General features: G+C 42.3%; 1 protein-coding gene across 1 annotated transcript in view; it reads left to right on the top strand.

The window, feature by feature from the left end:
• The first annotated feature begins 13,889 nt into the window (after nucleotides 1-13,889).
• Nucleotides 13,890-14,535, top strand: part of LOC139415256 (serine palmitoyltransferase 2-like) — a 29,403-nt gene continuing 28,757 nt past the window's right edge. Inside the window, exon 1 of the mRNA XM_071163220.1 lies at nucleotides 13,890-14,138. Coding sequence (XP_071019321.1) covers nucleotides 13,974-14,138 — 165 coding nt within the window. The 5' untranslated portion in view covers nucleotides 13,890-13,973. The remainder of the gene's footprint in view (nucleotides 14,139-14,535) is intronic.

The following is a 14,535-nucleotide window of genomic DNA, read 5'->3' as shown; positions in this document are numbered from 1 at the left end:
GATCTTACCATTTTAACCAACAAATGTTATCTGTTTAATTAATGATTTATAGTGTCTCCATTGACGGCCAATAAACAAATGCTGAACCCTTTATGATCCCTATTCTAAAGAGTTCCCAAGAAGGGATACTTTATAGGTAGAAAAAAGGCCCATTGATAGAGGAGCGGATAAGGATCAGGTCACACAGGCATGTCATTGTGAGAGTATGTTGCTAGCTATATGTTAGTGTGTTCAAGAGTTGGCTTCTAATATGGTCAATCATAACAAGTCGATTGTGATATGTACTTGACTCACTTTGTGTGAGTCCCAATTAATATCCCTTTCCCTATATAGTGACCTACCTTTGACCAGAGCCCAATGGGCCTGGTTAAAAGCATTGCAATACAAAGGGAATAGGGTCCTATTTGGGACACACTCTATATTGTGGGTAAGCTAGGTCTTATGGTGAGTGGGTGAGAAAACATATCCTGTGATCAGTGATTGTCTGTATCTATTAAAGGGATAATCTACTCCAGAAAGGACAGTGATGAAACTGATAGTCTATGTTCTATGAGTGAATAAAATTTGACTGGCTACCCGTCCACACGCCAGGCTCACTAACACTAGCTCTCCACGAAGAGTCTGGATTTGATCTCCTCCCCAAATGCGAACACATTCAAACCGTTCTGATTGGTCCCAGAAACCAATAGGTTAGGCCAGAGTCTGAAAACACATGGGTTTTATTGTCACATACAGTAATACCAGATAGATGCAGTGAGATGTGTTGTTTTACAGGGTCAGCCATAGTAGTACGGTGCCCCTACAATGGCAGTCTTAGACTAAATATATGTAGCGATCAATAGAGCAACTGAATTAAACTCTGTATGAGCCATCAGGAAATGGTAAAATAACTATTTTTACTATGATTTAACTTCTAAGTGACCCATCTGGGAAATCAGGGCTGCATTCAGTATGAAATAAACAGTGTGCAACAATGAATTAAACAGAAACGGTACTGTACTGAACGAGCAGTTGAAGAACAGAGAGATTATAGTGGCCCTGAGGGACATTGTGTAAGGTGTCTGCTGCACGAGTTTTGCGATTTCAAATGGTCACACCCATGATATTGATAAGCCACACCTCGCCACACCCACCAGACACGAGCAAACGTACCTCAAAGGCTGTTGAAGAACAGTTTGCACCGTTATGGGGAAACATGTCGCTCAGTAGAAACCATCACGCAATGTAGCAAATGTTGAATGGAACTGAATGTACCCCTGGAAATCATGTTGTGCTGCATCATCACGACAAGGTTCTCGTCACTAGAGATAATTTAGAGTTCAGAACAACTGGGACCTCGGAAATCTCAGACTTCTGACTTCAGTGCATTCAAGACAACTGGGAACATGAAAAAAAAACTAGCCCTGATTGGTAAAAATCGTTTTGAATGATACCCAGCTAGCGCATAATGTTCTGAGAATCAAATGTGTCTTGGTGAGAGTGTGGTTGTGATATTGTTATTTTCAGGGGCACAACTTTCACTGGCGACGGGGGGGACATGACCCCCCCACATTCTGAAATTGCATTTTTGTCCCCAACAGTTTTATAATTGCGCTGTGATATAAAACGCAGCACCAGTGAGCTTTAGGACCATGCAGACTCCTCAGAGCGGTCAGGTAGGCTATTTGCCGGTTGGAGCAGGCTGGATTTAGGACCACACAGACACCACAGAGCTTGCGGAGAGGCTGTGTGATGACAAAGCTTCTGAAAGGCTGGCGTATAGGACCAGCACGGGAAATATGAATAAAGGCAGCTGCTGTCTGTGGTGCACTTTTGTTTGAGTTGTAAAAGCAAGCAGAGCAGAAACTGGCTACTCTTTAGTTGACTGATCTAGCTGACACAGTAACTGCTGTTTGACAGAAAAATATATATACAGTTGAAGTCGGAAGTTTACATACACCTTAGCCAAATACATTTAAACTCAGTTTTAAACTCATTTAATCCTAAAAAAAAATTCCCTGTCTTAGGTCAGTTAAGATCACCACTTTATTTTAAGAATGTGAAATGTCAGAATAATAGTAGAGAGAATCATTTTTTTCAGCTTTTATTTTTTTCATCACATTCCCAGTGGGTCAGAAGTTTACATCCACTCATTTAGTGTTTGGTAGCATTGCCTTTAAACTGTTTAACTTGGGTCAAACATTTCGGGTAGCCTTCCACAAGCTTCCGACAAAAAGTTGGGTGAATTTTGGCCCGTTCCTCCTGACAGAGCTGGTGTAACTGAGTCAGGTTTGTAGGCCTCCTTGCTCGCACATGCTTTTTCAGTTCTGCCCACAAATGTTCTATAGGATTGAGGTCAGGGCTTTGTGATGACCACTCCAATACATTGACTTTGTTGTCCTTAAGCCATTTTTCCGCAACTTTGGAAGTCATTGTCCATTTGGAAGACCCATTTACAACCAAGCTTTAACTTCCTGACTGATGTCTTGAGATGTTGCTTCAATATATCCACATAATTTCCCTTTCTCATGATGCCATCTATTTTGTGAAGTGCACCAGTCCCTCCTGCAGAAAAGCACCCTCACAACATGATTCTGCCACCCCCGTGCTTCACGGTTGGGATGGTGTTCTTCGGCTTGCAAGCCTCCCCCTTTTTCCTCCAAACATAACAATGGTCATTATGGCCAAACAGTTCTATTTTTGTTCCATCAGACCAGAGGACATTTCTCCAAAAAGTACGATCTTTGTCCCCATGTGCAGTTGCAACCACATGGGGTTTTGGAGCAGAGGCTTCTTCCTTGCTGAACGACCTTTCAGGTTATGTCGATATAGGACTCATTTTACTGTGGATATAGATACTTTTGTACCTGTTTCCTCTAGCATATTCACAAGGTCCTTTGCTGTTGTTCTGGGATTGATTTGCACTTTTCGCACCAAAGTACTTTAATCTCCAGGAGACAGAAAGCGTCTCTTTCCTGAGCGGTATGACGGCTGTGTGGTCCCATGAGATTTATACTTGCGTACTATTGTGTGTACAGATGAACGTAGTACCTTCAGCCGTTTGGAAATTGTTCCCAAGAATGAACCAGACTTGTGGAGGTCTACAATTGTTTTTCTGAGGTCTTGGCTGATTTCTTTTGATTTTCAAGCGAAGAGGCATTGAAATACATCCACAGGTACACCTCCAATTGACTCAAATTATGTCAATTAGCCTATGAGAAGCTTCTACAGCCATGACATAATTTTCTGGAATTTTCCAAGCTGTTTAAAGGCACAGTCAACATAGTGAAAAATTACTTCTGTCATTCCCAAAGTACAGTGGGGAGAACAAGTATTTGATACACTGCCGATTTTGCAGGTTTTCCTACTTACAAAGCATGTAGTGCAAATTAATTACTTAAATTACTTAAAATACAATCACATACAATGTGATTTTCTGGATTTTTGTTTTAGATTCCGTCTCTCACAGTTGAAGTGTACCTATGATAAAAATTACAGACCTCTGCATGCTTTGTAAGTAGGAAAACCTGCAAAATCGGCAGAGTATCAAATACTTGTTCTCCCCACTGTAGATGTCCTAACCGACTTTCCAAAACTATAGTTTGTTAACAAGAAATTTGTGGAGTGGTTGAAACATGAGTTTTAATGACTCCAACCTAGTGTACGTAAACTTCGACTTCAACTGCATATTCCCAGTGTTGAGCTAGTAGTGTAACTGACATGTTACAACGTTAACTAATGTTTCATCACCTCTCGACTGAATGAACTACTAGCAGCTAGCTAGTAGCTACCACAGCCAGTTCAGCTCTAGTTAACCTCTAGCTATCTGTCAGGTAGCAGTATCTAACAGCTGTTGTGTGAATGGAAATGTTTTGTAGCCTTTGTTTTGTCTTAATTCAACAGAAGTAAATGTGATGATGTACCATTAGCTAGCAGAGCTAAGTTGGTTAACGCTAGCTAGCTCACAAAATGTTGCTATTATTTTGCCTCAATCACACTAGACCTGAATCAAACGACCATGCTTGACAGATAGCGTCAAGCATTCCAGCATATTTTCATTTTTTCTACGTCTCATGAATGTTCCGAGCACCTCAAACTTAGATTTGTCTGTCCATACCACTGTCCAGTGTCTGTGTAATTTTGCCCATCTTAATCTTTCCTTTTTATTGGCCAGTCTGAGATATTGCTTTTACTTTCCAACTCTGCTTAGAAAGCCAGCATCCCAGAGTCGCCTCTTCACTGTTAACGTTGAGACTGGTGTTTTGCGTGTACTATTTAATGAAGCTGCCTGTTGAGGACTTGTCTGTTTCTCAAACTAGACAATCTAATGTACTTGTCCTCTTGCTCAGTTGTGTACCGGGGCCTCCCACTCCTCTTTCTATTCTGGTTAGAGTCCGTTTGCGCTGTTCTGTGAAGGGAGTAGTACACAGTTGTACAAGATCTTCAGTTTATTGGCAATTTCTCGCATGGAATATCCTTAATTTCTCAGAACAAGAATAGACTGACGAGTTTCAGAAGAACGGTCTTCGTTTCTGGCCATTTTGAGCCTGTAGTCGAACCCACAAATGAGGATGCTCCAGATACTCAACTAGTCTAAAGAAAGCCAGTTTTATTGCTTCTTTTAATCAGAACAACCGTTTTTAGCTGTGCTAACATAATTGCAAAAGGTTTTCTAATGATCAATTAGCCTTTTAAAATGATACATTTGGATTAGCTAACACAACGTGCCATTGGAACACAGGAGTGATGGTTGCTGATAATGGGCCTCTGTACGCCTATGTAGATATTCCATAAAAAATCTGGCATTTCCAGCTACAATAGTCATTTACATCATTAACAATGTCTACACTGTATTTCTGAGCAATTATTTTAATATAAAAAAATATGCTTTTCTTTCAAAGACAAGGACATTTCTAAGTGACTCCAAACTTTTGAACGGTAGTGTACATTTGAAAACACTTTAGAATATCTACATAAATTCAACAATTGCATTCCTCTCATTACACTGTAGGCTACTGACATATTCAAAGCTTCCTCTGGCATCTCACCATACATCTGCCTGTAGTTATTGAACTCAACCTGCAGAAGGATTGTTTGTTGTGATTGAGTGAGGGGAAAGGTTCTGACAGATGGGTGTGACTTGGTGGTGGCCAGAACATATCCAAGAAATATCCACATCAAGCCAACTCACGTTTAGCTTCTGTCATGGTCGCCAGCTTTTCTGGAGGAGCAAGCCAGAAAATTGAGCCAAATCAGTGGGTGCAGTTCCCCTTAAAGATTCAGGTGACATTTCAATTTATACATGCGTAGGCATACAGTAAACTCATGTTACTCCAAAAACAGCATGTTGTTCCAAATGCTAGCTACACTATATATGCAAAAGTATGTAGACACCCCTTCAAATTGTTGGATTTGGCTGTTTCAGCCACACCCGTTGCTGACTGGTGTATAAAGTAGAGCACACAGCCCTGCAATCTCCCTAGACAAACATTGGCAGTATAGTGGCCTTCTTGAAGAGCTCAGTGACTTTCAATGTGGCACCGTTCAACTGTAAATGCTGTTATTGTGAATTGGAAACATCCAGGAGCAACAAATGCTCAGCCATGAAGTGGTAGGCCACACAAGCTCACAGAACGGGACCGCCAAGTGCTGAAGCGCGTATCCTGTAAAAATCGTCTATCATTAGTTGCAATATTCCCTTCTGAGTTCCAAACTGCCTCTGGAAGCAACATCAGCAAAATAACTGTTTGTTGGGAGCTTCATGAAATGGGTTTCCGTGGCCGAGCATCTGCACTCAAGCCTAAGACCACCATGCGCAATGCCAAGCGTAGGCTGGAGTGGTGTAAGGAGAACGCCAGGGGAACGCTATCTGCCCCAATGCTTAGTGCCTACTGTAAAGTTTGGTGGAGGTCTTAATGGTCTGGGGTTGTTTTTCATGCTTCAGGCTAGGCCCCTTAGTTCCAGTGAAGGGAAATCTTAACGCTGCAGCATACAATGACATTCTAGACGATTCTGTGCTTCCAACATTGTGGCAACAGTTTGGGGAAGGCCCTTTTCTGTTATGACAATGTCCCTGTGCTCAAAGCAAGGTACATACAGAAATTGTTTGTTGAGATCGGTGTGGAAGAACTAGACTGGCCTGCACAGAGCCCTACCCTCAACCCCATCAAGCACCTTTGGGATGAATTGGAATGCCAACTGTGAGCCTGGCCTAATCACCCAATGTCAGTGTGACATTGAGCCGCCGCCGCACCTGAGCCAGCACCGCGGATAGATGCCCACCCAGACCCTCCCCTATAGGTTCAGGTTTTGCGGCCGGAGTCAAAACCTGTTTTTATTTTGGGGGGGGGGGGGGGGGTACTGTCACGCCCTGACCTTAGAGAGCCTTTTAATGTTTCTATTTGGTTTGGTCAGGGTGTGATTTGGGGTGGGCATCCTATGTTTTGTTATCTATGATTTTGTATTTCTATGTTATGGCAGGGCATGGTTCTCAATCAGGGACAGCCTTCTATCGTTGTCTCTGATTGGGAACCATACTTAGGTAGCCCGTTTTCCCTCCTTTCTTTGTGGGAAGTTGTCTTTGTTTGTTGGCACTATAGCCTTTAGCTTCATGGTTGTTTTGGCTGGTTTATTGTTTTTGTCGGCGTCATATGAAATAAAGGAATATGTACACTCACCACGCTGCACCTTGGTCCAGTTCATTTGACAGCCGTGACAGTTTGTAGATTGACTGAGGTGAAGGAAGCTACAGGAACCGGTGTGATACTGGCTGGAGTCATTTTTGCTTGTTTTTTGCTGTTCTCCAAATAGCCAGGGACCTCACCAAATCTCAGACCCTGGCTACGGACCTGGATGTGCTCAAACTAAACAGTGGACCAAATTATTCAAATGTTTTATTTTTTATTCAACTACCATCATGCAACACAATTTTCTCCTCTCCCTTCTCGCTCTGTGTGTGTGTCTGCCAATGACTGTATACATTGAGTGGACAAAACATTAGGAACAACCTCCTACTTTAGGGTTGCACCTCCTTTTGCCCTTAGAAAAGCCTCAATTCGTGGCTCTACAAAGTGTCTAAAGCATTCCACAGTGATGTTGTCTCATGTTGACTCCAATGCTTCTCACAGTTGTGTCAAGTTGGCTGGATGTCCTTTGGGTGGTGGACCATTGTTGATACAAATGGAATACTGTTGTGCATGAAAAGCCGAGTAGCATTGCAGTTCTTGGCGTAACATGGAGACACAACATGGTCGTCACTAGTTACCACAGCCACAAAGTCATAAACCCTGCCTATTTCTTCAATTTCCGCAGTTTAAACCTAACCCTATCCCTAACTTTAACCACACTGCTATCCTTATGCATAACCCTAACGTTAAATGAAGACCAAAAAGCTAATATGGCCACTTTGTGACTGTGGTAACTAGCAGAATCAACATAACATGCTCAGTTTGAGCTACTTCAGGAAGTGACGCTGCAGGCTAGCTCAGTGCTGCCACCTCTCATTGAGTAACTCAAGTTGAATGCCAAATAGGGTATTGCAGGCTGCAATTAGCAACTACATTAGCCTTCCAACTTCTGTGTGCGATTTAAATAAAATCATCGGTTCAAGCACATACATGTGGTACCAATTATTGCATCTAATACACCATTGTCTTCTGAATTTGTATTTATTTACACGAAGATTGACCACGAAGATGGCTACTTTGCCATTCCATATAATGGAGGATTCCGTTTTTTGCCAACAATGCGGTACCGCGATCGGCCTTAAATTTACGTGGCTTCAATGACAGAGGGCAGTCATTCTCCCCTGGTGTGTATTGTGTGTGGCCCAAACAGAATCTCTGTGGTATGGCCAAAGTGCTGTTGCCACAGCAACATCAGAGACTCCACTCAAGGAATTGAAAAGTACTTAACTCCACACTCAGGCAGACAATCTGCAGATTGAACATGGTGAGATTGTAGACTTGTAAATTGATAGTGCAGTTTGTTTAAGAGAATTTACAGCTAGCTAGCTACTTCACATGCTGATATTGACTTTGGTATTATTGTGTTTAGTTTGCTAGCTAACTACCTAGCTAGCTTAGCCCTGGTTGCCAGTCTCTGTAACATTACACTCCTTGTTGAACTGGTTGCCAGTCTGTTTCGTTAACATTCCACTCCTTGAACTGCATGTCATGTGCCCAAGAGACTGACCTTTCGGTATTCTCAACGTTCAATATGCAGCTGGATTGTGTGTGCGGTCACTGAATTGTTGTTAACATAAATAATTCCATGCCAAAATGTGTGATGAATTTCTGTGTTCATATGTGTTAGAATTTGAGAGTTCCTCCCTTGCAAGAGGAAATTCCCAGTCCCCCCTTATGATCCATGTGGGTAAAGGCAGGAAGCACTCCAGGCGAAGAAGTTTAAGTACCACCTTTGCCCAATCCTGATACATCCAAATAACAGTGATGAAAACCCCAAAAACGGAACTAATAGTGCTCAGATCTCACATATTCCCATTCAGTCCAGGCAGATTCTCTCGATCTACATCCAGAATCTGCCCATTAGAATTATAACAACAAAGTCAAAAACAATCATTTCGCTGTTAACACTGCCATGTTGATCTGAGTTTTGCTGTTGGAAAACCACTACAGGGTCCGCCTTTCAGCTATCTGCAGATGCACCTCCCCCGACTTCCCTGGTCGACTTTAGTCTAAAGTCAGCTTTGTTAGCCTTAGTACTCGAACACACCCAATGTGAGTCATTCATTAGAACAGTACTCCCTATGTATTTTATTCATGTATTTCTATTCAGTTTCCCCAAAATACTCTTTACACAAGCATCCTATTCAGGGACAACTTGCTCAGTGAGTGGATGTAAGGGAATCTTTTTTTCTAATTCAAATAGGAACTGCCTGTATGAGTCTTCTTGGAAAAATCCTTGACACTTTTCCTTTTTGCTAATTACTCAAGGCCAAAGTCCTCTACACACAGGTAAGGTAATAATAGGTCATGGGGAAAGAAGTCGTCACGATTTCACCCACTACAGGGAGAGAGGAAGAGGCGAAGCAAGAGGGTTTATTCCTCCCATAATCTGTCCATGAAAATAAAACCACGAATTGAGGGATTTTTGTATGGAGGTCAATGAGAGTGTCAAATCTGGTCAACAAAAAATGTAATTGCTAATTTGCTACATGAGGCTTATTTGATCGAATAGTAGTTTTGTAATGGTTAGGTTGTTACTAATGCAGTGATACACTGTAAGTGGAAGCACGTGGCATTTCGTCAACAACAAAAAAAGACTATCAAAGTTGTGCCTGTTGTTGACGCGGGTATCTGCCCTCTCATTGGCTATAATGGTCCCACCTGATCTCGCCTCCTTTTATCTGTGAGGAAATGCATTTCCATTGTTAGAGTAGTCACTCCTTACAGCGTCAATGACAGCATGGGTAGGGCCATTGAGGCTACAACCCAAAGAAATCCCCAACCAGTTGACTACTTTGAATACTTTAAACTGACTGGAAGCTGTCAATGATGCTGACCATACTAAAACGATTGTTTTGCCACAAGATTACCTGTATCATTCTCTATGGTAATCTCATATTGCATCATTTGCAGTGGGCCACTTTTTTTATTTATTTTTTTATTTCACCTTTATTTAACCAGGTAGGCTAGTTGAGAACAAGTTGTCATTTACAACTGCGAACTGGCCAAGATAAAGCAAAGCAGTGTGACACAAACAACAACACAGTTACACATGGAATAAACAAACATACAGTCAATAATACAATAGAGAACGTCTATGTACAGTGTGTGCAAATGAGGTAGGATAAGGGAGGTAAGGCAATAAATAGGCCATAGTGGCAAAATTATTACAGTATGGCAAATTAAACACTGGGGTGGTAGATGTACAGAAGATGAGTGTGCAAGTATCGGTAGTAGGAGCAAAATAAATAACAATATGGTGATGAGGGAAGTTGGATGGGCTATTTACAAATGGCTATGTACAGGTGCAGTGATCTGTGAGCTGCTCTGACAGCTGGTGCTTAAAGCTAGTGAGGGAGATATTAGTCTCCAGCTTCAGTGATTTTTGCAGTTCGTTCCAGTCATTGGCAGCAGAGAACTGTAAGGAAAGGCGACCGAAGGAGGAATTGGCTCTGGGGGTGACCAGTGAAATATACCTGCTGGAGCGCATGCTACGGGTGGGTGCTGCTATGGTGACCAGTGAGCTGAGATAAGGCGGGCTTTACCTAGCAACGACTTATAGATGACCTGGAGCCAGTGGGTTTGGCGATGGATATGAAGCGAGGGCCAGCCAAAGAGAGCATACAGGTCGCAGTGGCGGGTAGTATATGGGGCTTTGGTGACAAATCGGATAGCACTGTGATAGACTGCATCCAATTTGAGTGTTGGAGGCTATTTTGTAAATGACATCGCCGAAGTCAAGGATCAGTAGGAGAGTCAGTTTTACGAGGGTATGTTTGGCAGCATGAGTGAAGGATGCTTTGTTGCGAAATAGGAAGCTGATTCTAGATTTAATTTTGGATTGGAGATGCTTAATGTGAGTCTGGAAGGAGAGTTTACAGTCTAACCAGACACCTAGGTATTTGCAGTAGTCCACATATTCTAAGTCAGAACCCTCCAGAGTAGTGATGCTGGATGGTTGGGTAGGTGTGGGCAGCGATCGGTTGAAGAACATGCATTTAGCTTTGCTTGCATTTAAGAGCAGTTGGAGGCCACGGAAGGAGAGTTGTATGGTATTGAAGCTCGTCTGGAGGTTTGTTAACAGTGTCCAAAGAAGGGCCAGAAGTATACAGAATGGTGTCGTCTGCGTAGAGGTGGATCAGAGAATCACCAGCAGCAAGAGCGACATCATTGATGTATACAGAGAAAAGAGTCGGCCCGAGGATTGAACCCTGTGGCACCCCCATAGAGACTGCCAGAGGTCCGGACAACAGGCCCTCCTATTTGACACACTGAACTCTGTCATGGAAGTAGTTGAGGCAGTAATTTGAGAAACCAAGGCTGTTGAGTCTGCCGATAAGAATGTGGTGATTGACAGAGTCGAAAGCCTTGGCCAGGTCAATGAATACAGCTGCACAGTATTGTCTATTATCGATAGCGGTTATGATATCGTTTAGGACCTTAAGCGTGGCTGAGGTGCACCCATGACCAGCTCGGAAACCAGATTGCATAGCGGAGAAGGTACGGTGGGATTCGAAATGGTCTTTACAGTGTCCATGGACTTTACAGTGTCCCAGAACTTTTTGGAGTTAGTGCGACAGGATGCAAATTTCTGTTTGAAAAAGCTAGCCTTAGCTTTCCTAACTGCCTGTGTATATCGGTTCCTAACTTCCCTGAAAAGTTGCGGGGGCTATTCGATGCTAATGCAGTACGCCACAGTATGATTTGTGCTGGTCAAGGGCAGTCAGGTCTGGAGTGAACCAAGGGCTATATCTGTTCCTGGTTCTACATTTTTTTGAATGGTGCATGCTTATTTAAGATGGTGAGGAAAGCACTTTTAAAGAATAAACAGGGATCCTCTACTGACGGAATGAGGTCAATATCCTTCTAGGATACCCGGGCCAGGTCGATTAGAAAGGCCTGCTCGCTGAAGTGTTTTAGGGAGCGTTTGACAGTGATGAGGGGAAGTCGCTTGACCGCAGACCCATTATGGACGCAGGCAATGAGACAGTAATCGCTGAGGTCCTGGTTGAAGACAGCAGAGCTGTATTTGGAGGGCAGGTTGGTTAGGATGATATCTGTGAGGGTGCCCGTGTTTACGGATTTGGGGTTGTACCTGGTGGGTTCATTGATCATTTGTGTGAGATTGAGAGCATCAAGTTTAGATTAGTTTCCCCAGCCCCGAGATTACCGTTCTCCTAGCAGCATTTTTTTATATTGTATTATTTGTATGAGCCTTACTTTTGAAAGTTTACACAAATAATGGTACAGTATGTTGAAAACTATTGTGTAGGCTATATTTAAAGAAATTAGCTTTTAATACAATACAAATATATGTTCTTGGAATTAACCTACTCAATAGTCTGCAAAACTTAAATTGCTGTCTTGTGCTGGGCAACGGGTTTAATAGAGAGTGCTGGTGACTCCTTACTCAACCCATTCATTCACTGCAATACAATACACTCTATATGGGAAATGTATTGAGTTGTAAAGAAACTACTACCTCATATAAACTGGGTTGGGAAACACTCAGTCGGGTCTCCACTAACCAAATACGTTTAGTTTTTGAGGGGGATTGTGTCGCACGGCCCACTGCTGGCTTTTCGCTCCGCCCCCTCCATAACCCACAATGCAATTCACTGTTTTAGACTGTATATGGGATACATATTAGCTTGTAGAACTTTTCAATCTGTCTCAGCTAAAGTGGGATTAAAAATACTCATATGGTTAGTTTTTTAAGAGGGACTGTGTCGTGCATATCCAGCAGCACTTCAATCTCCACCCCCTCCATAGCCTACAATGCACTACACTATAATATGGGATACATATTAGGTTGTAGAGAGAACTTTTCTGCTTATTTCAGCTAAAGTGGGGAGGGAAATACTCAGTAGGGTCTCCGCTAACCAAATATGGTTAATTTTTTAGGGAGACTGCATCGCACAGGTTGCTGCTGGTTTTTCACCCAGCCACCTCCATAGCCCCCAAAGCAATCCACTTTAATAGAATGTACATGGGAATGGGATACATACTGGTTGCAGAGAGAGAACTTTTCTACCTGTCTCAGCTAAAGTCAGGTGGGAAATACTCAGTAGGGTCTCTACTAAGCAAATATGTGTCGTTTTGGAGGGGGACTGTTGTATGTACCTAGCACTTCGTTCTCCACCCACCCACCAATACAACACGATACACATCGTGTTTTAGAGAGAACTACCAACTTTAGCTAAAACAGGTAGAAAAGTTTTCTCTCTACAAGCCAATATGTAACCCATGTACTGTACCGTGTATTATGGTGTATTGCATTGGGGGCTATGGAGGGGGTGGAGAACGAAGTGCTGCTGGATATGTACGACACAATCCTCCGGCAAAACTACACATAGAGGGGGGCAAAAAAGTATTTAGTCAGCCACCAATTGTGCAAGTTCTCCCACTTAAAAAGATGAGAGAGGCCTGTAATTTTCATCATAGGTACACTTCAACTATGACAGACAAAATTGATGATCCCAAACACACCGCCCGGGCAACGAAGGAGTGGCTTCGTAAGAAGCATTTCAAGGTCCTGGAGTGGCCTAGCCAGTCTCCAGATCTCAACCACATAGAAAATCTTTGGAGGGAGTTGAAAGTCCGTGTTGCCCAGCAACAGCCCCAAAACATCACTGCTTTAGAGGAGATCTGCATGGAGAAATGGGCCAAAATACCAGCAACAGTGTGTGAAAACCTTGTGAAGACTTACAGAAAACGTTTGACCTCTGTCATTGCCAACAAAGGGTATATAAAAAAGTATTGAGATAAACTTTTTTAATTGACCAAATACTTATTTTCCACCATAATTTGCAAATACATTCATTAAAAATCCTACAATGTGATTTTCTGGATTTTTTTTCTCATTTTGTCTGTCATAGTTGAAGTGTACCTATGATGAAAATTACAGGCCTCTCTCATCTTTTTAAGTGGGAGAACTTGCACAATTGGTGGCTGGCTAAATACTTTTTTGCCCCACTGTATTTAGTTAGTAGAGACCCTTCTGAGTATTTTCCACTGCACTTTAGCTGAGACAGGTAAAGGTTTTCTCTCTACAGCCCAATATTCTCAACATACCAGTGTCAACATTGTATTTTTTCATTATTGGTGTTAATAAAACATGTTCTTCACAAATTACTTATTTGCCTGCAATGTTTTGAAATGCGGCCTTTTATTTTGAAGGCTTCTTCATTACCATACGAATGTGACGTCGTTGTTTGTGCTGCTGGCAGAATGCTAGTTCCGGCATTAACTGAGAAGAGAAGAGTCCCTTGATGAACAAGTATACAACCGGGATATTCAAGCGAAAAAATGCCACCAAGTATGACTGAGAGCTCGGCGAATAAGTTGATAAATGGAGATGTTTGCCACCGGACCGCAAACGGTAAAAAATCTTCGGGAAGGAACGGTTTCGTGAAGAATCATTGTTTGTTCCAACAACCGCAACAGAAGAAGTATCGGCGCCCGAGTGAGAAGGTGAGGCCCACCCGTCAACGCTACCGCTACATAGGAATAGGGAAGAAACACTTGCCTTTGTTCACAAGTAGATTGAATAACCACAGCCCGACGAAGTATCAAACAGTTGAATAATTCGCTTCATTATGTAGCTTTTATTACCTAGTCGTAGTTGTATTATTATAAGTTTGACAGGGTGGATGTTTTCTTACTAAATGATCAAGCCTCATAATTTGTGTACTGAGGGATAGGTTATGGGTGTTGTCAGATAGCAGCCTATGATTAGGCTATGTTTCATTGGTGAAAGTGAATAGGAAAGTTTACAGTACACAATCGACCACATCCTTGACTCATTTTGAACATTTGTTTTATTTAGTTTTCCTCAAAGACACTTTTAAACTAATCATTGACATCATAA

The sequence above is a fragment of the Oncorhynchus clarkii genome, chromosome 8 (genome assembly GCF_045791955.1).
Source record: "Oncorhynchus clarkii lewisi isolate Uvic-CL-2024 chromosome 8, UVic_Ocla_1.0, whole genome shotgun sequence".
Taxonomy (NCBI): Eukaryota; Metazoa; Chordata; class Actinopteri; order Salmoniformes; family Salmonidae; genus Oncorhynchus; species Oncorhynchus clarkii.
The sequence above is the reverse complement of the archived record's forward strand: the minus strand, read 5'-3'. Positions and strand labels throughout refer to the sequence as shown.